We start from the raw sequence: 25,503 nt of genomic DNA on the forward strand, positions 1-25,503 counted from the left end.
GATAATAAATAAATACGGATTTGGATAATTCAAAATTGCAGATACCCAATCCACTGCCATTCCTAACTATAATATTTTTTTCTCTTTAATCAAAGTTTACCCAATGTCACTAAACTATTTATAAATTTACATTTTGATTATTTTAATTTCATAAAATTACAAAATGGTCACTAAACTATTCAAAAGTTTTTTATTCAAGCCATTGAGCTGTTAAGTTTTTTTTTTTAAGTCCGACTAGTAAGCTCCAAGTGACGATCGGTACAATGGATCAGTACCTATTAACGAGTATTAAAACATACGTTAGATCCAAGTCGCACTGACGATCAATATCGGAGATCGAGAATAAAGTTGTTTGGATTTTTGTTCACAAATCCATGATATTTAAAATTGTTTCACGAAAAGAATACTAAACTATAGAAGAGAAAGGAAATGAGAGCTTTCAATTGGTGAACAGAGAATGTCATACAACAGTGTTTTTAATAGCCTGGTGACTTAAATAAGAACTTTCGAATAATTCACTGTCTATTTTGTAACTTTTTAAAGTTGAATGACTAAAACACGAACCTGCTAATTTAGTGACATTGGATGTAGTTTACCCGATATAGTTATAAAATTTGGATAGGGAAAGATACTAGTTTCAAATAGAAGCCCAATTTTCATGCCCTAATATGCATAAATCAGCCCACATACAAATGAGATGATCCAACCCATTATCAAATTATAGGCACCTTATACCCTCCAACGGCTAGTTTCTTTTTTTTTTTTTAAATAAAGGATCCAACGGTCGGATTTCGTATTTACCGTTTAAATTTCAATATAAGGTGCCCTCCAATTCTTCGGCTTTTCAGAAAAGCATCATATTTTTCATTCCCTGTTCGGAGATTTTCTTTTTCCATTGATTTCATTAAAAAGTTTCAAGTTTGAAAAGCTTCCCTCCGTCATCGAAAAGAAGGCTGTCTTCAGGCAACAAAAGTCTGATTTCCCGGCAACTTTCTCGACTCACTGATCGGTTTTCAATGGAGACACCTTGTTCATCTACAAGAAGAGTCACCAGGTCACAGACTTTGGCTGCTTTGAACAACAGTATCTCTGATGCCAGTGAGTCGATTTTTTCACCTTTTTAAAATACCAATGATTTATGAAAAACTTGGTTTGATCATTTTTATCTCTTTTCATTCGTTGTTCTTGATTTTTTTTTTAGAAGAATCTGAGAAGAAGAGTGTGTTGCAAACAAGAAATGGAAAGGAGAAACAAGAAGAAAGGTCTGCCCTTATTGATATAACGAATGATTCTCCTATTGTTGGGCTTGCGATGGGGACGCCATCGTCAAATACATCTAAGCAATGGAGACCCAAGAAAATGATGATGATGACTCCTGGTTCTGGTGAGGCATTACTAAGGGGTCAGGTCAAGACTCTGTTCCAAAAAGACGAAGAATCGGAGAAGAAGAGTAACTTGAAAACAAGAAATGAAAAGCAGCAGCAACAAGAAAGGTCTGCCCTTATCGATGTAAGGAACGATTCGCCTATCATCGGGCTTGCGATGGGGACACCATTGTCTGAAACATCTAAGCAATGGAGAGCCAATAAAATGATGAAGATGATGACCCCTGGTTCTGGTGAGGCATTACTAAGGAGTCAAGTCAAGACTCTGTTGCAAAAGGTCGAAGAAGAAGAACCTGAGGTTTCGAATGTTCCGTCAGGGAGCTGTCATTTTCTTCGGGGTCAAAGCTGTGTGGTTTCTCCAACGGGACTTGTAGCTCCTACTCCTGCAAATACACCACAAGTTGAAGGCTCAATAGTGATGGCTCTTCCTGTTGTTGAGGAAAATTTGAGGATTTCTGAGGTAAACTTTAAAACCTAATTTACCCTCTCTTTTTTTTTTATCTAAAGTTGGAATTGAATATGATTGAAAATGCTGATTATAGGTGGTGAGTATCATCTTTGATGGAGTAGGTGTTGAATCAGAGAAAAGTGAGATAACAAGGTCTTTGCTGGTGGAGTTTTCTGAGAAATCGGAAATCTCGGAGGATTCATCAGAATGTTGTTACTCTATGGTGACCGATGAATGTAGTGCAGGTAAAGAGAAGGTATCATCATCATCATCATCATCATCATCATCATGCATTGATGATGATAATTCATCTGTTTGGTCAATCCAAGTAAATGCAAGCACCCATGATGAAGATGACGAAACAACTATTGAAGAAATGGGAGATGATTACCATGAAGATGCAGAAGAAATGGGTGATGATGATGATGGATTGGTTGATGAGCTTTGTGAAGGTTTAAGCAAGATGAGCATGGAAGAGATGTTTCAAGGAAAACACACTAGATTTGTATACAACAGTGATGAAGAGATTGAAGAAGAGTGTGCAGAGATTAAGGAGGATTCATCCGATATCATACGACTCAAGGGATTGCCAACACCGAAAGGAAAGCACCTGCGGTTTCCTCTAGATGAGGTTGACGATGATTGATAACTATCTCGGTTTAGAGGTGGGGATGTTGGGATTCATTTTGTTGTCATCTCAATTTGTTTGTTCTTTCTGGAAAAAGAAAAGATCACGAACGAAGTGATTGAATAAATAAAAATTGATGCAACGCAAAAATTCCTCGGAAATTGAACTAATTAATTTTTACAAATATAGATTCTTTGTTTCTAGTTCTAAGTTTCTAAAACAGAAAGGATGTACATTTTACTCCCAAAACAGAAAGAATGTACTTGCATCAATTCAAAACCACGGATGCCAAGTTGGATCCATCATGCATAAATTTCTAGGTAGTAAGGCGGCATCGACTAACTCAGTAACACCCCTCTGCACCGACTGCGGTGGGTCCATTACATTCTCCTCCTGAATGAACCAAGAAATAATGCAGTTTTTTTAAAGCCGATGAGAGAACATATGAAGAGAATTAATTGAAGAATGTGTAAAAAATTTTACCTCTTCGGAAAAGCACTGTGGTGCTATTCCGCTAATCCGGCCAATAACATTCTCCACATTGGTAGTAACCTTGTGCTTGAAGTCTGTAGGGTTCATACTACCCCCTCCGGCAGCAGGGGCAAGGGGCATCCCAAGTGGTCTTCTCCAAGACCATGAAAGCAACTCATCACGGAAAAACATGGCTAGCTGATACCACAAATGCTGAGTTTGCTGCAAATTTAATGAACATGATGGTCAATAGGGTTATTTTCTTGATTAGTTTAGACACAAATGCTCAGAAAACTTACTTTGGGCGAGACAACAGCCTGCGCTGCAGCACACATTGCAGATACAATAAGGCCTTCCACACCAAAATGAGAGAAGAATGCTTGCATGTTCCTTGTCAGACGGAAAGGCACCGGCTCACTGAATTCAATCATTCCATTCACATCATATGCAGGATGAAAATCTGTTTGGAATATTTTCCCCGTGTTTTTTGCAAATAATATCTTATTTGGAGACCTTCCACCGATTTGTAGCATGAAAGACATGAAACTTGACAGAGCTAACTGGATAGCAAATTGCTTCTTAAAAGCCCACATATGATTGCCACTGGGCAGGGTCTTGTACATATACTGGGAAAAGATACCATCTGCTACAAGACTCTTCGTTATATCGTTATAAGCTTGGAGGCGGAGATCTACAACAGCTTCAGGTGAAATTTGTCCTGATATGGCTTGGTTTAACTGCTCCTTGAAATAGGTAATAGGAAGATCCGGCTCTCGATCATTCCTTGCACAGTGGTTCTCATATACCTCTAGAAATGTGTTGTACATCAAATCATCTTCGACCATGCGCACCTGTTAAAAGAACCAACTATTCTTATACCTGGTAGGAATATTAAAGGAATAGCACGATCGGCTAACAGCCGAGCAGGTTATTCAAAGCTACATAAAAATACCAATATGATATCTACTGAACTATAAAAGAATCAATGAATTAAAGATTTTAACAGGCAGGACTAATAACCTGTGACCAAACAGGAATTATAATGGGAGTGTGGATGCATATATGACGACGCCTAGATTCCTTGTGTTTATCAAACATTTGGTTCATTACACGGAAGAGCTGCAATATCCTCTCATCACTTCTAGCATTAGGCGTCAAAGATGTCTGGACTATAAAATGCCGTTGAGAACCATCAGAGCCAATGAGTGTCAAGCGGCGAAAACTGCTTCCATGCCTTCGAACAATAGGTACATCAGCTCCAACCCGGTCTAACTTAACTGTGTGGTCTGGTGCAATTTCCTAGTGGTCCAGAGATAAATTATTTTAATTAGAACAAGGACAAAATTGATTGAAAAATTGCATGTCAATTTTTGTGCTTACGCTGCATTATTTTGAAAAATTCAGGGAACTTCGATAATATAGATTGCATTCAAATAGTTCGGAGAACTACAAGGGCTATCTCTGGCCAATTTGCCGTCTTATACAACAGAAGAGGACAGTAACTAATATACAAGCACTGGTTTTTTTTACCTGATCACTGAAATACTGCCCCGGAATCTCCACGTCAACCATGTGGAAGTCACGCAAAACCTTGCTTTCCTCCTCCAACTTCAGGACAGCTGGAAACCTGTCCTCAACATTGCTCTGGAGTATATTTTTCCAGTGTTTTAGTCGCTCGGTCAATTCAGAAAGAGTGGCTGGAAAAGTAGTTGTACTTTCTGGATCTAGATCACGCTCAAAATCCTGCTTGTAGTCCCTAACAAAATCTACATGCTTGTTAACAGCATCTGCAGAGAAGCAAGCCCGGCAAACACCAGAGAGCTCCTTCTTAAGAGACTGAGGAACTTCTGCTGTAGTAGCAGTTGGGTACTTGTAACAGCGGTGCAGCAGTGCATTAACCACTGCCAGAAGCCTCTCCTCAGGCAGAGTAACAAACCTTGAACCGATTTCTGTTAAGAGAACCTGCAGAAAGGCAAAACCTTTGATTTACATTATTCAATTGACATTTACAGAATGGTGCAGGAAATAGAGCAAACATAATAGTTAAAACCTCAAGGTCTGTCTATATAATATAAATGGCCAATCATTTTTCATAATGCATGTGAAACAATCATGAAACCAAATGCTCCTTTCCTTCAATCAATTCTCACCTCAAGTTCACCAGCCAAATTAGCATGCTTGCTTCTTAGGGTCTCCATTATATCCTTAGCAGCATCAAAAGCACTGGCAGCAGAAGCAACCAAACCTAATGAACCATTACGCCTCATTGCAGACTGGCCACTATCACTGATGCTTGAAGAACTTTGTTGCATAGGTTGGTCATTCCCCGTCTGCACACTGTTCTCCGTTACATTGGATCGCTCTGGGTCTTGCCCATGAGAGTTACTGCCATCATGAGACCCAATTCCACTACCAGACTGAGTTACTTGATTAACCTGATTGTCTGGCGGTAAATTGCCTCCACTATTCTGTTGCATTCTTTGCTGAGCCATGGTCATTCTGCCGAGTTCTGATTTATTTGCAACATCACGGCGCTCAAGCAAATATGTTCGGAGCCAGTAATATAGAGCCTGGAATTTTAAATGGAAAGAAGTCAAGAAAAAAGTGGAAGGGAATATGTAACATACAGATAATATGCTTATTGTGTCGATCAGAAAAATGAACATTTACCTGCGGATAAACAGTAGCAATTTTAAGAAGCACAAGTTTGCAATGAGGTGCTTCCGTCCTTTGCAATGAAAGTAAGAGCTGTGGAATCCAAGAAAGCCAGACCCAGTGGGGAATTTGGTCCAAATACTTATCAAATGATCTCCCGACGGGTTCACTGGGAGTATCAAAGCTAAGAAGAAATAGCACACGAGCTAGATGGCTTCTCGAATTAGAAACACCAAATTTAATTCCTTGAAGAAAGCAGCTAACAGCATATTCTAACCAAATCTCATCATGACCATCTTTATAAGCCTATAAGTGAAACAAAAAGTCAGTGCTATCTATAGTTAAATATTGAAATCTATATCACTGAAGTATAGACAGTAATACCATGTCACAATAATTTCCCCAGCTTATCCACCCTTTGGGCTGGTTTTTGAAAAGGGAGATGGCATTGGAGTATGCAAGATTAGCCCCTTCAGAGTCATTTAACTTTAATAAGAAGTCCCCTTTAATGCGAAAAATTTCTGCCTGGTGTTTCACAGGAAAATATTCAAGATTAGTGCTGTTGATCAAATTAAGGCCACTAGTAAGTTCTCCCTTCATTTCAAGATATGCCTTTGCCTGTTCTGTAATCTTAACAAAGGCCTCCTGCATTTATTCAAAAGAAAAAAAAAAAACAGTAAGAAAGTTTCAACTAACAGCATCTCCTTAATCTTCTTAAAAAGGAAAAAATCAGTTAGTTTAACAAAAACCAGAATGACTAGATGAAAAATAGCAATACAATGCTCAGCAGTTGGCAAACTATTAGCTTATGCTCATTGGATACAGAGACTAATCAAAATTGTAAAAGTAAGATAAAAAAAATCAAATTTGAATGGCTTCAAGAAAATGTAAGATCCTTTAATACAGTAGTGGCTAATATAAAGAAGACAAACTACAAACTACTACAATTTTAGTACCTAAATAAGACCAAGAAAAGATGTAAAGTCAATTGATGTGGAAACATGTTCATTAATATCATGACATTTAGTACCTGGACTTCCATGGTTGAATGGCCATACATCTTTTCAAGTATTGTTACACATACGTCATAAAGGCCTTGCTTACGAGCAATACGAGCAAGCTTATTAACATTCCATGCCTTATCGCGGAAACCAAGATGATGCAGTTGTGGGTTTGTCGTGCTAAACTCTTTGAATGCATCTATAACAGCATTATACATTTCATTCCTCCACTGAAGTAAATCATACCAGACAGACATATTATCCCAATCATTTGGAGTTCTTAGTCTCCAAGTCTCAAGAATGTCCTTGAGATCAGCATAAAGATTTCCATGCACACCAACCACAGAATTGCCAGAAAGTTTGCTCCCATTGGCAATGTCCACAAGAATTCGGGCAGATTCTTGAACTTCAACTAATTGCTGAAACTGCTGCAGAAGAGGAACCCTAGCATGCACCGACATTTCAGGCAATTGCCACCATTGTTCTAAAGCAAGATCAACACCCTTTCCAATTATGTTTTCTGCATCCCCTACACCATTTGTATTTTTATCATGGAGGGCAAAAAAGGCTTGAATAAGACGAAGTTTTGGAGTCTCTTCTACTTGAGCTTTAGGGATTACGTAGTCCTTCATATAGACCCAGTCAGGTAACTTCCAAAGGCTATCAAGCAGAATCTCATAATTTTCAATATTCTTTCCAAATTCCACCAACGCATCCCACTGGCTAAGTTGACTGGCACAGGAAAGCCATTGCTCTTCCCAAAGACACATTTCAGCTTTAGGTACAGTGTTGTTATATGTGCCTTGAGTTGCCTTAACCATTGCTTGGTAAAAGAGGCTTTGCGCACGCTGCCAGTAACCATGCTGAACTAGTGAAAGCCCAGCTTTGGTTTCTGCAGTGATTGACCTTTTCTTCCATAATCCACACCTCATATCTTCTTCATTGAGCAAACGGTAAAGCTCAGCCAGAGACTCTGAACACTTTGTCTCATTCATAAATAACATGACATGACTTTCCAGGAGAGCTAGTGCAATATGCCATGCATTATATGTTTTTCCTATATATTTAATGAGTTCGCTGGGCATTCTAGGCTGAGGGTGGCTCAGTTGAAGCCCTTCCAATAGAGCTTGCACAACATTTGGTCTGCTGGCTTGCTGCTTTTTATGATAATCTTTTGATAGGAGACTTATCATTGGTTTAGCTAGAGCGACCTGTTCTTCTTTGAGTAAGGTAACCCATACTATAGGAAAAACCAACACCCATAAATGATAAGCAACATTTGGATCTGTATGAGCAAGCTCCCTCAAGGGAATAACAAGATCAGCAACCTAGATGAGAGGAAAGTGGTCAACATAAATGGGATAATTTATATATAAAGAGAAACTGCAGATTGTTCAGCTTTATGCAACTGCAGTATTTAACCAGTACCAAGGGCAGGAATCTAACACAAACAGAAGGAATAGACAACACACTAACAAGGATATGATATTTATTAACAAACAGTTGTTTTTAACAATCTTTCAAAGGGACATGAGCCTTAAAGAAAACAGGGCAAACGGCTAAATTACTGTATGCCTGTCAATATCTCAAGGATCCAAGAACATTAATGCCTCGTTTGGTTACTAATATAATAACATGAAAAAAAAAAGCTTAATTATTACATATGTATTACACTAGTTAGACATAAAATAAAGAATATTTAGTACAAATTTAAACTTGAAATTAGAAAAATGAGTAAAAATTCTTGTAGAAAATAAGACCTCTTCAAAATATGTGAAAAATTTTCATTCTCTTTGCTAAAATTGAGTCATGGGAGTGGCTAAATATTACCAGTTAAATTAGTTTATTGCTAGTTCATATGCTAAAACATGCATAAAAAATAATACTCCTACCAAATATAGCATAAAGGAATAAATTAGAGAAAAAGAGTATTAAGAACCTGAAGCTTGCTCATTTCATTCAGAAATTGTGCATGTTTAACAACAAGGCTATCAAGGGTCAAAGGAGCTTCCTCAGAACCCTCTGGAACTTCAGCGACCTGATGCTGCATTCCCGAATTATCTGAAACAGAACCCGGAGCGACAACTGGCAGAACCCTTGCAGAATTAGGAGCAAGTGTAATAGGTTTATCCTCAACTAACACTGCTAAAAGGAGATCAAGACCCTGCTTGAGCCAGAAGACATCGCTTAAAGCTTCCCAGTCCTGTATTTGGATGATAAACTGCAACCTATTGAACAAAGTCTTGCTAAGCGACTCATGATACAGGGAGAAGAATTTCATTCGAACTTCAGGATCTTTTGCGCGGAGACCAAGCATGTACTGTCTTTCCACCTTCTGAAACACCTCTTGACGTAAAGCTGCTGGATATCTGAAATTGAATCAAATTATAAGATTAAATTCTAAGCAAAATATGAAACATGTACCTAACTGAAGAATATACAAGCTAATTACTTGTTTGAATCGGAACAAATGCCATAAAGAAGGTGTAGATATTTTCTGTCCCACTCTTCCAAGGCACTGGCCTGGAAATTTTGCTTATCAACCTGTGAAAGCTTCTGGAGGAATGAAACAATATCCTTAGGAGTGAGAAAAGCGTTAGAGGTGCCTATCATGCCTTGCTTGTTGAAGTCATCTTCAATCCAACCTTTTATCACATCAAGGATACAGAGAAGCACAGTAGCATCAGTTCCCTTCTCCAAAAGCAAAGCATTCAAAATTTGAGTTACAGATCTCTTGCATTCTGGCACAAGCATGACCCTTTCACTAATAAGTTTCAACACAGACTTTAGGTTGGAGATGACTGCTCCAACATCATCACTCTGACGAGATGAAGTGACAGAAGAATCAGGCTCTGTTCGCTGGCCCTAAATATAAAAGATATCTCAGTCAACTAATCAAGCAAATGGGTTTAAGAGTATAAGTTCTTGAGCAAACAAGATGTCAAAAGAAAATTAAAACGTAGAGTATGTGATTGGTAATTCATGCAAATGAAACAAAGGGATAAAATATTTCTAAAGTTGGCATGATACCAGAAGCAAATCAAGCACAAATACTGCTGGCACATGAAAATCGAAGTAAAATCCATTGAAGAAAAACATACATTATAGAAATATGTAAGGACATGACAAAGTCAAACTTCAAATTAACATTAGTCATGCCCACTAGTTTCATTTAACGTTTACTTATTATCAGCAGCAGAAAAAGAAAGCTGGGAGTGAACCAGTAAATTTGAACCCAAAAGAAATCAAACTGCAAAACCACACATGCATGCATAGGTTGTGAGTATTTCTAAACCCGTGCATGCTGTGTCTATCTGTAATTAGATAAAACTTAAAATGAAACTAGGAAATGACATACTTGTCTCATGTGGGAGCCACCTGTTGATCCCATATCACGGGCAAGCCGTTGAAGGATGCGGACCAAGATGAATGGATCAATGAAGTTCTTTTGCAGCTTTATCAATGTATCGATGACAAGGAGTACAAAGCTAATTGAATTAGCAGAGTTATCTTCACCAGAAGCCTGAGGAGCTGTAACAGTAGCAATGTGCTTCTGAATCAGTTCATCCACCTTCTGATACAAAAGCTTTACATCTGGTGGTGTATTACCCGCATCCAGAGGAAAAGCAACGAACACCATTTTCAACAAGGAGCACAGTGACTTTCCAGCATCTAACATTTTGTACTTGAAACAAGGTTCAAGAATCTGACAGTGATGTAGCAGCAATGTCAATGACAAGGTTAGAAAATGCCTGTATCTCAAAGGAATGAGCATATAGAGCAGGAATATACCTGGGAGATCTGATTGATATTGTTTCTGATGAACAACTGTGGCTGTTTCTCCAAAATTTTATTCATGACATCCAAGCCTTGAGAAAGAGCCGTCGAAGGGTCTTTGGACTGAGATGGCTGAACGCTGCTCAGTAGCTTTTCCAAATAATTGAACTTGACATTGGCAGTTGGCCACACTTCCAAAGCTTGTGAAAGCAATTCTAAAGCTTGTTTGTACATAGCACTAGCTTCTTTTTCCTTAGGATCAATTACTAAAGCAACCTATTCCAGACCAAATTCGTAATGTTTATTAAGATAATGTTAAGTAAATTCATGTGTAATGAACTAAACAAATCACAATTTTCAGATGGATAAAAGATATGTTGCAATATATATATCAAGCAAATAAAAAGAAAAGATGAATAGCAATTTTGGCAACGAGACCAAAATTGATGCCATTTTGCTAAATTCAGCTTGGACTAGAACCATATAAGCACATGACAAGCAAAGTTTTACACATCACCAAATTTTGATGGATGTCAAATTCTTCTTTCCAGATTCCTGGCACATTTAGACATTTATTTGGTAAATATATATTCTTGAAGAACATTTGTGAAACTAATTTTCAATCAGAAGATGGATTCAAACCTCGACAGTTAATTTAAATTATAATTTAACCTGAGGTACATGTGAAGCTAAAATGGTTATCCGCACATGGAAGAAACCAATGAACAGTACTTATCGGACCAAACAACTTATTATTTCCAGGAAGCAGAAACCAGAAAAAATTTGAGGGGCCCATCAAGAAGCTTTGAAATCCAAACTTCCAAGTATCATAGAGAGAATAAGCTGAACATAAAAGCACATATTAAAAGAAAGCCTCACTCGTATAAGAAAATTGATAATCATCTCTTCCATAGCAGCATTTGGCTTAAATTCTTCATCTGGTTGTCCAGCAGATCCCGGGGTTTCTATGTTGGGAATTGATGAAGCAGCACCAGGTGACATGACACAGAAGGGTTGAAGACCAGGTTCAACTTTAACCCTTTTGCTAGGATCTTCAGGGAATGTAGAACTCTCAACTGGACGCTTAGGATCAGAACTAGTAGAAGCCGAATTGAACCCATCACCAATCTGACCGGGGACATCACTTTCACTAGCAACTTTCATTTCCTTTTGCCGCTTTCTTTCCCAACCAACCACCAATCCAGCAAGTTCAATAGCGAGACGCCTGTTTTCAGCCGTAGTGTTATATGGCAACCCGAGACGACTGAGAGAATTCACCATCTGAGGCACAAATTGTGCTCTGCAACTATAGAATAGATCTGAATGGCGGGCAATGAGCTGGAAAATGTGAATCAAATTAGGAATTGAATGACCTTCCTCAACCAAGATCTTCTTGGTGTATCTTATCCAGATTGGCATGCGAGATTCCCCGAGAGGTAACCTTCTCGGTAGGGCTGGCATTAGAATATCAAGGGCCTGCTTGACCAGCATTTTATTCTCTGGCTGGCAAGTTCTAAGGAGTGCAACAAAAACCTACATTTTAAGTCCATATCAGAATATTTTCGTAAATGCTAATTTAATAAAGAAAAAAAAAGGTCCAGTATGATAAACAATAGTGATGTACGTGACCTTAAACTTGCAAGTATTCTGTGGATGTCATGTAAAATAACTACATGTTACAATTTATTTGACAGCATTAGCAGTTCGGTGATTATGTAAAAAAGAAAGAAATAGAACTCAAGCACCAAAAGAAGTCAGGTTAGTACTTCATACTCTAATCCAGTACACTGCACTACAAACAAGTACCTGAAGAATAATTTTTTCTGGGGCTTGATAGGCCTCCAAGAAGTGACAAACATTCACAAACGCCCATTGCTTACTGGCGCTATCTTCACGTTTGAGATGATTCCAGCCAAATTTGATTAGTTCTTTTCTGTGATGAACAAGGTCACTCTGGAGATATTTAAGAAGCAAAGTGGCAAGCTGCAGAAGTTCTATCCTCAAAGGCTCATCATATTCAGCAGAAACCTTGAATAGAGAAGTAGAATGTGTTAAAATTAAAAGGGGGGGGGGGGGGGCCCAATAATCATATTGATTATGAAAAAGGAAATTGCTAAACAGGGATTATTAATTAAATAAAAACATAGGTGCGAAGGACCACCTCTTCTGGAGGGTCCAGAAGCTTGTCAACAATTGTTTTAATAATACCAGGATCAACAACATCCCAACTTTGGCCATTCTGGAAAGCATGAGCAAGCATCGGAAGAATGAGCATTTGCATCACAACCACCAAATGATCATGACCAAGTTGTTTTGATTGGAAAAGGTTCAAAAAGTGCGACATAAGTGCTCTCTTCATGTTGGGTGGGTAACCTTCGGCAACCTGAAATCAAGGAAAGCCACTTACGACATCATCAAAATCACAACCAAGAAAACTTAACATACGAAGATAGTGTCAAATTATAAAAGCATATTCAAAAAGTTAATTAGATACCTCAATAATGTAGAACTCCTTCAAAAAAGTATAATCAATGCGACTATGAAACAAGAAGATCGAAAGGATATCAAAGAGAACATTAACTTCGTTTTTGTCATGTCGTAAATAATTCAAGAAGCACTTGATAAGCCATTTGCTTTCTTTCACCTGCATTTAAGAAATTACTATTATCAAATAAAGATCAAGTGCCACATACGCATTGGCACCCACAGAAAATGCAGATCTTTCCAAGAAAAATCACAAAAATTTGTAGTAAGCCATAACTTAAAACACCTCAGCCAATAACAATGTCCGAACAACAAAAAGATCCATGATCCATGCCGAATACAAGCTGACAGATTCCTTCTTCAGGGGTCAAAATGAAGTGTTTAAGAAAGCTTAAAATTGTATTTATGAGTGCCTAAGGATATAGGATTAACCTCAAAAATAAAATGTAAGTGTCAATGGACCAAAGACAAGCATGGTATAAAGCTGTGGCCAATTTTTTAAACACAGAGAAGTGAAAAAAATGTCTCTGGAATGGTTTTTGAGATAAAAAAGTACTACAACATAGCACTTGCCATTTAACATACATAAAGCTAAAATAGAAGCACACATTTAACGCTAGAATAATCAATAAAAGAATAAAAATTTACGCATAGAAGGAGAATGAACATGTCCAGAAATTATTTGTCAATCTTTCCAAGTAACATGAAGAGTCATATGCTTGTGTCTATGGTGAAATTGAACTTACTTGCACAAGGTTCAACTCCTGTTCGTTCTGTAGACGAGATATTCTTGCAGGCGACTTCCAAACAAGTACCAGTGTATCAAAAACAAGACGATTACTTTGAAGCCAGCCAGGTATCAACTTTACCAACGTTTTAATTAGCGCAAGCCCCTGAAAATAAGCATCTAAAGTTGCAGTAGAGGTTACTGGTGGTAAATTAGAACTATCAACCTGAGAAGTCCCAAGCCCTTCGTCACCCACTAACGCAGCAGCTGGAGTTGAAGACCCAGAAGTCATTGCTGCTTCAGATTTGCTTAAAAATTCAGGAAACGCACTAGCGAGTATCTTCTGGGGTGACTTTGCAAGTTCATCTCTCAAAGGTTGACCAGCATCTGAACGTATTATGTACATAAATCTGGAATGTATACCATAAAATGGAGCAAGGAAAACAGTTACTGAACTACCATGAGTGGATTGATATTAACAGCAAAAACAAGAATCATAACCTTACCGTCTGAAGTATTTTGGCTCACTTAAACGAGCAAGAAAGTAATCAACAGCAAGAGTTGCATATCTATTTAAGAATTTGGTAAGTGGAAGGCGATATGGACTGTTGATCTCACTGTATACTTGGCCAGGAGGAAGAGCCCCCTCCAAATCAATTGTCAACGTAACAAGTTCGTCAAGAAACTTTGATGCAGCATGAGGAAGCAAATGAAAAAGTTCAATGATAGCTGCATAAACAAGATAAATAATTTTATACATGCAAAGTGTATAAATAAGTTTCATTTCATCCTAGTAGAAAAATTTTAAAATCTATTACCTGCAGCAATTTTTGGCTCTTCACCAGCCTTCCATGATTTCTGACTCTGAGCAAGTTTTTCAGGTTCCAACCATTTCTTAAGGTGCTCCAACAACTTTCCACCCAAAGTGACATTAAACCAATTAGATAAAAGTTCAAGCAGGCGTGCCAGACCTTGCAGAAGAGGCATGCTGAGATTCTTGGTGTGTGCTAAATTGACAAGGATAGGCCTCAGGCTGCTCTGTAGAAGCTCTTTGGGCATCCTCTGTTGATTAATAACCTGAACAGAGATGACAAGGAGAAATAGTTACGGACTAAAATAACAACCAAGCACCTGAAGTTTGTGCAAACTGTAGTGCATGTACCCCCCAGTTCAAAAAGGCAAAATTGAATTGCATTCCCCCAAACCATTTAAAAATAAATAAAAGAAATAGCAACCCAAGTTATCAACAGACAACTATACCATAGAAGTTTGGCATACCTGTCGTAAACCCTCCTTAGCAACAGCAACAATTTCAGGAGTTCTACAGGTCAAAGACTTGAAAAACATGGCAATGATCTTTGCACGTAATTCTGAATGGTTAGGAGTTTTGAAATCAGCCCATGCCATTGTGGTACAAAGTAGCTCAATGCAAGCTGTTCGAAGCTTATTTAATGATGTGGCCACTTTTGGGTTCATGAACTTTACCACCCAAACGGTTTCATCAGCCTCAGCTATTTGCAGAGCCTCTTGGAGGAAATTAATCAATTCTGGTGTCAACTTGAGAAGAGGGGGCCTTAAGGCCAAGCAGAAATTCAAAGCCGTAACCGTTCCAACCTATAAGCCACTCAAAAAGTTAGAAAGAGGAAACATTCAAAGAAGATATTCACAAGATTATACACCATGGTTACCTGCTGATCAACAGTCTTAGCTCGAAGTGGTCGCATTATAAGAGGCTGAAGCATTGATTGATGCAAAGGCTCAAGAAGCTCAGATACCTCACTGCCAGTCCTACTGGCTAAAAGTGCCAAACAAGACTGCACATTCTTTCTAACAATAATAGATGCATTTGGATTGAACAATTCTGAAGCAAGGAAATCAACCACTCCTAGAAAGCTTTGCCTACGTGGTTCATTGTTTGCTTCATCAACATTATTTACTACTCGAAGAACCTGCGTAAGAACCTGACTTGTCTCTTCCTGCTCTTTGCTAGAATAAACAGGCAACCTTTTAAGAACATATACCAGACCCCGAACAACTCTAACTTGAAAAAGGCACAGAGTCTCAACAGTGACCTTTCCGACTAAAGCACCAAGGCCCATAACACCTCCCATTTGTGCTTGCCATGTACTTCCATAGCAACAATGCAGCAGCCGAGGCAGAAGTTGCTCAAAAACTGGGATCTGAACACTTGGAGGTGGAGAGTATACAGGATTCATTGAGGGGCTAGAAACAATCATAGGAGTACTTGGGCCTCCTCTGGACATCAGCATGTTGGCATGTTTTGAACGAGCAAGAAACAGGAGTGTTTCAGCAAACACATTTAAAGCACTAAGAGCAGCTTTTGCATGAAGCCTGTTTTCATCTGCTAGCACATCAACTAAAGCATCCAAAAAGATTAAGGGGTCCAGCTCTTTCAGATTAGAAGAACTGCTAGTTTTTGACCTGGAACTAGTATTTACATTTGATGAAAGCATTGGACCACTGAGAGAAGAAGATGCGGTTGAAGTATTCATTGATGACTGATCAATATGAAATATCATAGCAAAATGACGGCAAATGTTGACAACGAATTCGTCCTTGGGGTCACTCAGATCTGGTTCTGCACTGGCAGAAATGATGGTCATTAACAGAATCTTGAAAACCGACTTCTCAGCCAAAAGCTGGGTCTTTGTCTTTACACCCAAGTCACTCTGCAGAAGGATATTCATATCAATTGCTATTTCGAATAGGACAATAGTTTAAATGATAAACATAATAATAGCACTTCCTGAAACAGCTCTCCAAAAATCTTGGAAAAAGATGTAACACCCAAGAATGCATGAGATAAAACTAGTAGGAATAGCAGTGATATGCAGCTGCATTAAAAGGGAATAGCATAATTTCTTGAGTCTAACCTTTGCATCTGTCGTCTCAGACCTGCGCCAAGACAAGTCAACACTTGAACCCAAAGAAGATAATAAGTGCTTTGGTGTATAACCTTCATCTGAAGCATTACCTGGCAGGTTAAGCTGGGATGATAAGCAAACACGAAGGAATTTTAAAGCCTGCTTTCTGTAGAAAGAATCCATGCCATCATCTTTGTGCATAATAGCAGCTACAGCTAGATTTATGCATCGGTCTAATGGAACTAAAAATGGGGTTGAGGGCTCAAATGTAAGAATCAGGCGAAGCCCATGCTCTGGGTTTTCCTTGCACTCAAGTGCTAGAGGCTCTTTGAGAAAACGTCTATTACGACCACCTAATTTGCCAAGGAGTTGCAATGCTTTCCCACCCCAAGGATATGGTGCAGGCCTCAAATGAGACCATAGAGCTAAAATCACATCTGACATCACATTAGCCATACTGGGCTCCAGGAAATCTGGATTTAAACTGTCAACCCAAAACTCAAGAGTTTTTAAACCTAAGCTTACAAGGTCATCACTTCCTTTAAGACACAATACAAGAGATTTCATTAGCCGGGGAAGGTGAGGTAACAAGGAGCTTAGGCGTGCAGGCAACGTTAAGCAAAGCTCCAACAAAAGGTCCCTCATGTCTTCAGCAGTTGGACCTTCAAGCATTGTCAGGAGCATATTTAAGCAAGGTTGCAGCATAGGAATTAAGTCTCGCAATAGGAGTTCAATTTTGCATCCAGCAAGCGCTTTAAACATTGTACGTAGAAGTTGCAGATAGCCAAGAGGCTTCTCGACTTCAGTAGCATTTTTCATGCAAACTTCCATGATTACAGGCACATGAGGCTGCAAAATACGTTCAAAATCTGCAGGTGCTTTTGCTACAGCCCCAAATATAAATCTAAAGAGATGCAAAACCAGTTTGGCTGGAGGGGTATCCGGATGCTTCAAAGAATCAAGTTTGCTGCTTACAAGAAAATTAACCAAAACATCTGCAAATGGACGGTAAACCTTGGGAGTTTGCAGAAGAGTAGAAAATATATGAACCAGTTGATTGTTAGAAATCATGCATTCAAAAAGCTCTGGCATACACAACGAGAACATGTCCATAAGATCCCGTGCCTCCATAATTGCCAGAATTTGAGAAAATAGTTGAAGCATTTCCCTCTCCTCATCTTTCTCCTTGAAGAGTGCTAAGCAGTGTACACCACTTTTTAAAACAGCAGAAGCTTTCCAGACCTGCCAAAATCAAAACCAGAAGATTTAGTCATGCCTAGAAGCCCACCCTAGATCTAATCATCTTAGTATCATACCTCATCTTCTCTTAATCCTTTGAACGCTTGAGGAGCTGGCAAGTTGGAAGTTGGTGAGACAAGAACTTGTTGGTGTGTTCCATGAGTAGAAGACGAACCCTAAATAGTAGAAAATAATGACATGAGATAATACAATTCAACTTTGTGAAGTGGTGTTATCCCACATCTATTAAGCATCGGGTTCCTGTGGTCTTATATTAAAGTTGCACCTTTGGCCTATTACCAATTGGTTTTAAGTTGAATGCTTAACGTGGAATAAAAGCCCAGATGCATTTTGTTGTTCCTGCCTAACCCCATGTGAGGTTGACAATCCCCAGTGATGCTATCCATGTGTAGGCCATTGTTGAGCTACAATGTGAGGGTGTTATCCCACATCCATTAAATAAAGGGTTTCCTGTGGTCTTATATTATAGTTGGCCCCTCCACCTATTCTCAATCGGTTTTAAGATGAAAGCTTAACAAACTTTTCAGGAAAATGAGGAATAAAAAAGAAAAAGAACAGGAGAAAATAAAACCTGTGATCGAGGCAAATGCGAGTGAGTTATACTCCATATGATGGTCTTCATTCCTATGAATGCATCCAGCCAAGGATTAGAGGGTATTTCCATTTTTTTTTCTTTTGGATGGGAATCAGGGCATGTTAAGAATAAAAATAAGAGAAGATATATACTAGCAGAGTAGCATCATATCCTCTAGGAACATAACAAAATAACCTTCTAACACTATATGAAAAATTAAACGAGATAACCTACCCACAACCAAGGTCTTAATTAGATTCTTACAGTCACTCACTTCCTTAGAATGCTCCACTGGCACTTGCAAATTCAGAACTGCCTGCAAGCATCAGATACATCAAAATCGGACATGGTGTAGTAAATTAAAAGGTGCAATAAGATTTCAATTTCTAAATAATGTCAAGAAAATTTAGTCTGACGCAAGACATCCTAGAAAGTTTGGAGACATTCTCACAAAATAGAAGTTCGAAGCTAGATGCTAGACCAAAGTCATTTTGCAATATCAAACAGGCTATAACTTACAAAATTCATTTGCTGGACAGATTACTGTCAGTACATGAATCTAGTTTCACATTCTCTTAGGAACATCTGACCCATGAACTTTTTTTTGGGGGAATACTAAATGTAGAACTACAGCTCATGATTTATTATAGGCCTAACCTTCAAATCTTGACTTATATAGTTGGTTAATAGAAAGAACATTGAATTCTCTAGCCTGAGTTCCTTAGCTACAGCATAGAATATTCAATTCAAACAGTAGCCCAGAGGCAAACATCCAAACATATATAACAGTGATAGTTATACGGGCCCTACATTTACCAATTCATGATAAAAGGAAGTCTACATTCATATCATGCGGAAAAGTGAAATAAATACATTGAGAACAAGACCTACTTGATTATCAACAAAATAACAGATACGTGTAGAGCCTCAGTCAGCAACTGAATAATAGAGTAATAGACTAGAGCAACTAAAATTAATACAAATAATTATTGAAAAAACCTGAACAGGAAGCTCAAGCTTTGACCTCAGTGTAGGACGATCTTTTCCCTCTTCACCCTCCTTCAACAACTATGAATAGACAACAGAAATACATTAATATAGCACATAGTCCTAAAAGAAGTTTTAAAAAGAATCCAGAGGGAAAGCCAAAAATGAAGTTGATCCCACGACATGATCCACATTCGTCTTTTGAGAAACAAAAATTATAGAAATTTTGGAAAAGCCAAATAGGGTCAATCAATCATTCGGAAATACAAGTTGAACAAAGAATAATATCTTAAGATAGTAAGATAAGAGATAGATGCATAAAAGCCTTTATCCAAATACATAAACAAGCATGTAATGGTCCATCTTAATTTAATGCAGTCTGAAAAACAGAATGTTATCCTAACATGTCCTGTGTCCTTGTAAATTATTCTTATACAAGAGGATAAGAAAGAGAATTGATTTGAGCAAATAAAATTAAACGTTATAGCTCAGAAAAATGTCATAGCCCATCAGCTAAAACTGAGTCCTTTTGCCAACTTTCCAAAGCTTCATGGGGCGCAAGAAAAAAATATGGCACTTATTAGACTACAAAGTCATAGCACACTTTTCCTTTCAGATGGTTTAGGGCACAGAAGATTCAAATTACAAACCTCCTCTTTCATTGCCTAAGCACGTAACAAGCCACATTTAAAGAACCCAGATGAGAAAATCAGAACCACAAGACAAACTGTTAGAAAGTGAAAACCATGCACATGAACATTTACAGTCAGACAGCTATCAGTAGCTAGTTAACCCAAAGATGTAAAGAAGTTTCCTAGGACATCATAGCAAAGGCACTAAAACAAAAATGATCAGTTACAGGAACAATTTTTCTAGATTAAAGCTGGGTACCATAAAGTTCAATAATCATACTTACCTGGGGAATTGTACGCTTGAAAGTACTAAATTTCCCGACAAAAGCATCCAAAATACGCCCCTGAAGAAAAACAAGGATGCAAGAGAAAAACCCATCAAATCAATCAATTCAAGCAAAGCTACCAGAAATCTTACATCAAACACATACCAACAAAACCCGTGCTTCATCCATTGTTGGCTGGTCGACCCCCTTCTCGAAAATTGGTTCCACCTAAATTTCAAAAGGAAATTCGGTGGCATAGTCAGCAGCAAACATGAGATGATCTCACCACATCAGAAATAAGACACAAAGAAAATATAGTAGTAATAGAGTTAGGTAAGGCACCAAATTTAACATCAGACGAGCACAAGTTGTATGAATGCCAAGTGACAATGAAGCATCATGCATATTTTTTGAGAATAAGTAAATGATTCGTGACAACTGCAGCAACAAATAAAGTTTATCAGCATCAGAACAAAAAGTCAACTTGGTCCATGACAATCTTTAAACCTATAACAAGAGGAAGGGGAGAGAAAGATAAAACCCTGATCTGATATCCATACCTGTGAGAGGGAGAGGTCCCCTCTGACATGATGAACAATCTCTGCCAGCAGACTATATGCTAATGGCCTCAAAGTCTCAAAACAAGCACGTCCAGTTCCAACTAGGACCCTGAATTAAAATAGAAGGAAGATATCAAATGCAAGGGTCTGCAGTAACTTGAATTTGATACACAGGTCAGAGCAAAAAATATTTTAGCTATGCAATTTTTGTGCAAATTTATAAATTTATATCAGTGCTAAAGTTGAACAACCAAACGCTCCAGCCAAGTTGGTAAATCACACATGCTTAAAGGCAAAAGAAATACTAAATAACATAAGATACATCCTAGGAACTGTTATTTCTAGCCAAGCATTCCAGACATAGGGGTGAGTTCAGTTCAATTGGGTCTTTTGGATTTTTTGAACCACCCATGATAATTCAGTTTGATTCTCAGTTTTTCCATACCAATTTTGGATTTTGGTTTTTTGGACTTATTTTGACAAAATGAGCTTTGTTTTATAGATTTTGGACATTATGTGGTAATGTGTCAAAGTCCTTTGCATAAATATTTCTAAAAAAAAAAAAAAAAACCAAGTAAATGCAACATAATCCATGACTCTTAAATGGTATTTTTTGAGGAAAAAATTATATAAAATTTTTTAGTTATTTTCTATTTTAAATATAAAACATTTATTTTTACATCATAAAAAATTTAAATTAATTATAAATAAAAAATAGAATTCAGTTTGATTTAGGTAACTGCAGTTTTCTAACTTGCATTTCATAAACTATCCACACCTCGGTTCAGGTTGGTTTTTGGTTTCTCTGTTTTTCTTGCTCAACCCTAACCTAACAGAAGACTTATCCATCAAAGTTCCAAACAAAGCTTTAAGGAAGTTACTAAAAGGTCCACCCAATCACACAGTCAAGCTAAATTTTAGGGTCCAAGATGATCAATAGATTAAGGTACAGGGTCCTCCCGGAATTTTGGGACTAAGAGACAAAATTTGTTACTGGAACAAATTTGTCCTTCAAATATATAAAAGATACAAGAAAGAAAGATCCTTCTTTTAGCCTTCAAGCTCTGCTGGAAATGATAATTGACAACTACTAAAGATTGTATTGTGTTAGTAAAATATGTTGAATCATCCAAGGATTTCTGGAACTGATATCACCACAAGGCAGTTCTTTGAATATAAAGTTTTAATTTGCCACTGGTTTATTCTGAGTTACATAAAACATGCTTGAATTTCCACTAATTTGACTCCAAAATCATTGTTGAGGTTGAAATCTGCTTAATTGTTCTTTTCCACTTGCGGATTTAATTGTTTATCATATAACATAACGTCAAAAACATACAGAATTGAGACTATCCCTTGATCTCTCACTTAACACAATAAGTTTGACAATATAAGATCTTTATCATAGTTCAATGATTCATCTTGATGTAACAATATAGATAAGGGGGGGAACAAAACCTTTACCTCTCTTCCAATAGCGTGTCGATCAAAGGAAATAAACCCCTCTTGAAATCTGTGCCCAAAACATGTTTCAAGGCTACCAACAACTCCTGCATTCAACACAATATGCATCAAAACTAAAAGCAGAGGAACCAAAATTAAAAAAAGGAGATTAGAATTCAGACACAACTCACCTTTCTAATGGATACAGAGTCAGAACATGTAACAAGTAAATTCACAATGCTTTTACATATGCTTTCTTCATGTGGTCTTATATAATCAGCAAAGCTCTTCAAGAGATATGTTAAAAAGGAAACTGTCTGCGATAGAGGAGAGAAAAAATCACGAAAGAAATAGAGTACATGCAGTGAGAAATTAAAGTGCTTCATAATACTAAAACTAAAGAGGTTACTTTTCCGATTTCTCTCAAGTGAAAAGATCTAATACAAGCAAAAATGAAATTTTGAGAGGATGTGCACAAGAAAAGTATTCTAACATGTTTCCAGCCCAGTGAGTTCCAAGGATCAGTCCTTTAAAGGATTCTGAAAAGGCTACAGCCTTTTACATCCTTAAGCAAAACAGCGTGAAAATTTCAGTTTTCAATTCAGTTATCTTCATAAAACTGATATGATTCAAGGAAAAACTCAAAACAAGAGCACTTCAGAAACATATCATGCATATTCTTAGGCATGCAAAGATTCAAGCAACCCAATCATGCTCTTCAAGAGCATTTCCTAGAATAAGTTGTACAGTAAAAATCATTTTATTATGCAGCAAAACAACAAGTAAATGGAGAGCATGAAAGAACGAATCACACACCTTAACCTGTGCACCTTTTAACTCGATGAAATGAGTCTTCAAATGGGGAGGAACCCTTTCAGGTCCCGGAACCGATATTGCCGCAACCATCAATGGTAACAAATGAGGAATATTAGTTTGTACTAGACGGCTATACAATTGAAACAGAAACATAACTACAAGTGGACTCTCTGTAACTATCTTGAATGACCGCCCACTGGGATTCATCTGCCCATTCCCAACATATCCACTCGAAGTAATCCCTTGATCCACAGAAGAAGTATCCATAGGCTTCACATCTACTTCCATTCCCACAGCAGCATTATCAAAGAAATGGCTAACAGTCAACCTAAAGTTCTGATAAATCTTGCAAACAAAATCCAAAAAAGGTTGAACCTCATTTTCTAAAGTAGGCCTAAAGTTCCTAAGAAGATCAAAGATAATCCGAATACAAATTAACCCATTTTCTTCATTATCATTAGTTAACACTTGCATGGCTAATTTTAACAAGTCTTGCACAAATGGTCTAAGAACTTCACTATGAGGAAGCCTATTGAGAATTTCCACCACAACATTCCGCACTTTATGCTCATGATTGTCACTATATTGAGGCCTCGTAACCTGTAAGAGAACCACCGAGAAAGCACGGAAGTAACATTTGAGGAAATTTAAGTACTCAGCTGTGTGAGCTATCTCTAAACTGTCCCTAACCTCCATTACCATTTGTAACCTCGTTTGAATTGCTGTTTTTTTTTTCAAAAACAAAAACAAAAAATCAAAAATCACAACAAAAATAGTATATCATTCCATCAATTTAATGAAAAAGAGTAAGAAAGAGTAAAGGGTATACGTAGGTCAGGTTCCACGAGGTGACGAGAGTGTTGCTCGAAATTCTGAATGGGACTCATTGTTGTAGACAAAGAAAAAAACAAAAACCCCAAGCTTTTTTTTCAAGCTTTAGGGTTTTTCCCACTGTTACACTTTCTTTTTACTTCTTGTTTCTTGAACCTCTTTTCTTCTTCACAACTGCAAAATTTGTGAAAAGCTTTTAACTCTGAATTTGTAACTCTTGCACGGCTTTAAATATAACTATTTTTGGTTCGAAATTAGGTTTTCGGAATTGAAAATTAATTTCAGAAAGAAAAAAAACCCAGAGAGAAAAAAACTGCAGTTCGTGATGTAATTTACTGGTCACGTTCCCTCTCTTTTCTCTAGTGAGCTCATGGCGGTCGAGGATTCGCTGAAAGTTGAGTAATCCCTTGACTGTAATTAATGGATTTATAGGCCTAATTGTGTTGACTGATGCGGAGGATCCGTTTTATCGTATCCGAGAGTAATGGGCTTCAATTGTTGGACCTATGATCTAGAGATTAGCCTAGCACCATGGGTCCGGCCAGATTTAAGCTGGATTTAAATATAATATTAACATATTTTATATTTATTTAAGTCCGATCCAGTTTGAGATATTAACTTAAAATTTTACTTCAATCTGCTCATATTTACAAAAGATTAACTTCAACCTATTTTAAAATACGTCCATATTATTTTAAAAAAATTTAAAATAAATATTTTTTTTAAAATTAAAATAACAGGGCAAAGCTCAAAAACAACCAATGTGACTTGAACCCAAGTTACACCTATGTAGTAAACACTCTTGACCATCAAGCTATCACATAGGGCTTCATATTTTTTTTTGAAAGTTTTTATACAGTCATCTTAACATTATTTTAATATTTATATTAGAGTAGTATTATATATTTAGTAGATGTCTATTTTTTTAATGTGTTTTAAATTACATGATATATAAAAATAATATAATATAAAGTATTAAAAATAGGTCGGGCCGAACTTGAGCCTTGAACATTCAAGCCTAAGCCCGGCTTATATTTTAAACGGGTTTATTTTTTTTACCCAATCTCATTTTCGGGTCTAATATTTTTGCTCAAACTTTCTCAAATTTTGGACAGACCTTCAATTTGGGTGGATAGTTCGGCACATTAATAGGTCTAGTTTAGCTTTAGCCACATCCAAACCCATTTTTGAGTAAACTATAAAAAGGTATAAAATGATCACTCAACTATTCAATTTTATCTTTTATTCTTAGTTAGTTGGCTAATGGTGTCAACTTTTATCTCCTTTAAAAATAGTATATGTTTACGATTTCTTCCCAAGTCAGTCTGATTCGATTTTGAAAAACAACTTAATTCAAGGTCGGGTCTGAACCGAAACTCAAAATTTTGACATGGTTTAAATTTTGCATTAGTCCCTATAATTTGTGAAAGTTGTAGATTTAGTCTTTACACCTTGATTTGATCAATTTTGTGCTTTTAAACTTTTGAAATTTTAGTACTGACCCAAATAGTGGTAGTTAAATCTATTTGATTAAATTCAATAATTAGCCCTATATTATGCATATAGTTATAAGTTTAGTCCATATTCTCCAATTGGACCATTTTAAGTCCTTATACTTTTCAAAATTTGAAAATTCCGTCGTTAAACCATTAACTAATTTTTTAGTGAGCAAT

At 37.3% G+C, this 25,503-nt stretch overlaps 2 protein-coding genes across 3 annotated transcripts; one reads left to right on the forward strand and one right to left on the reverse strand.

Annotated features, from left to right (window-relative positions):
* The first annotated feature begins 833 nt into the window (after window positions 1-833).
* Window positions 834-2,645, forward strand: LOC105787479 (uncharacterized). Of its 2 annotated transcripts, none has more exons than XM_012613883.2 (3): window positions 834-1,098; window positions 1,202-1,845; window positions 1,928-2,645. In XM_012613883.2, the coding sequence occupies exons 1-3, from the start codon at window positions 1,017-1,019 to the stop codon at window positions 2,477-2,479; spliced, it is 1,278 nt and encodes a 425-aa protein (XP_012469337.1). In that variant the 5' UTR covers window positions 834-1,016; the 3' UTR covers window positions 2,480-2,645. The 2 variants fall into 2 exon arrangements, with proteins under 2 accessions (XP_012469337.1, XP_012469338.1); XM_012613884.2 differs by having other exon boundaries at window positions 1,205-1,845.
* On the reverse strand, window positions 2,563-24,232 carry LOC105787477 (uncharacterized). Its single transcript, XM_012613881.2, has 35 exons — window positions 23,829-24,232; window positions 23,000-23,721; window positions 22,375-22,500; window positions 22,205-22,290; window positions 20,741-20,849; window positions 20,523-20,618; window positions 20,346-20,408; window positions 20,199-20,258; window positions 19,295-19,363; window positions 18,530-18,611; window positions 18,293-18,345; window positions 17,778-17,876; window positions 16,471-17,703; window positions 15,265-16,266; window positions 14,855-15,190; window positions 14,395-14,653; window positions 14,083-14,305; window positions 13,596-13,986; window positions 12,860-13,009; window positions 12,527-12,748; window positions 12,172-12,393; window positions 11,245-11,898; window positions 10,381-10,641; window positions 9,947-10,294; window positions 9,041-9,453; window positions 8,528-8,957; window positions 6,618-7,916; window positions 5,972-6,232; window positions 5,603-5,893; window positions 5,083-5,502; window positions 4,463-4,894; window positions 3,953-4,231; window positions 3,232-3,783; window positions 2,945-3,154; window positions 2,563-2,854 (listed from the first exon to the last, which is right to left on the reverse strand). Exons 1-35 carry the CDS (start codon window positions 23,884-23,886, stop codon window positions 2,735-2,737), a joined length of 11,631 nt encoding a protein of 3,876 aa, XP_012469335.1. The 5' UTR covers window positions 23,887-24,232; the 3' UTR covers window positions 2,563-2,734.
* Window positions 24,233-25,503: the final 1,271 nt, after the last annotated feature.

The sequence above is a fragment of the Gossypium raimondii genome, chromosome 2 (assembly GCF_025698545.1).
Source record: "Gossypium raimondii isolate GPD5lz chromosome 2, ASM2569854v1, whole genome shotgun sequence".
In the NCBI taxonomy this organism is placed as follows: domain Eukaryota; kingdom Viridiplantae; phylum Streptophyta; class Magnoliopsida; order Malvales; family Malvaceae; genus Gossypium; species Gossypium raimondii.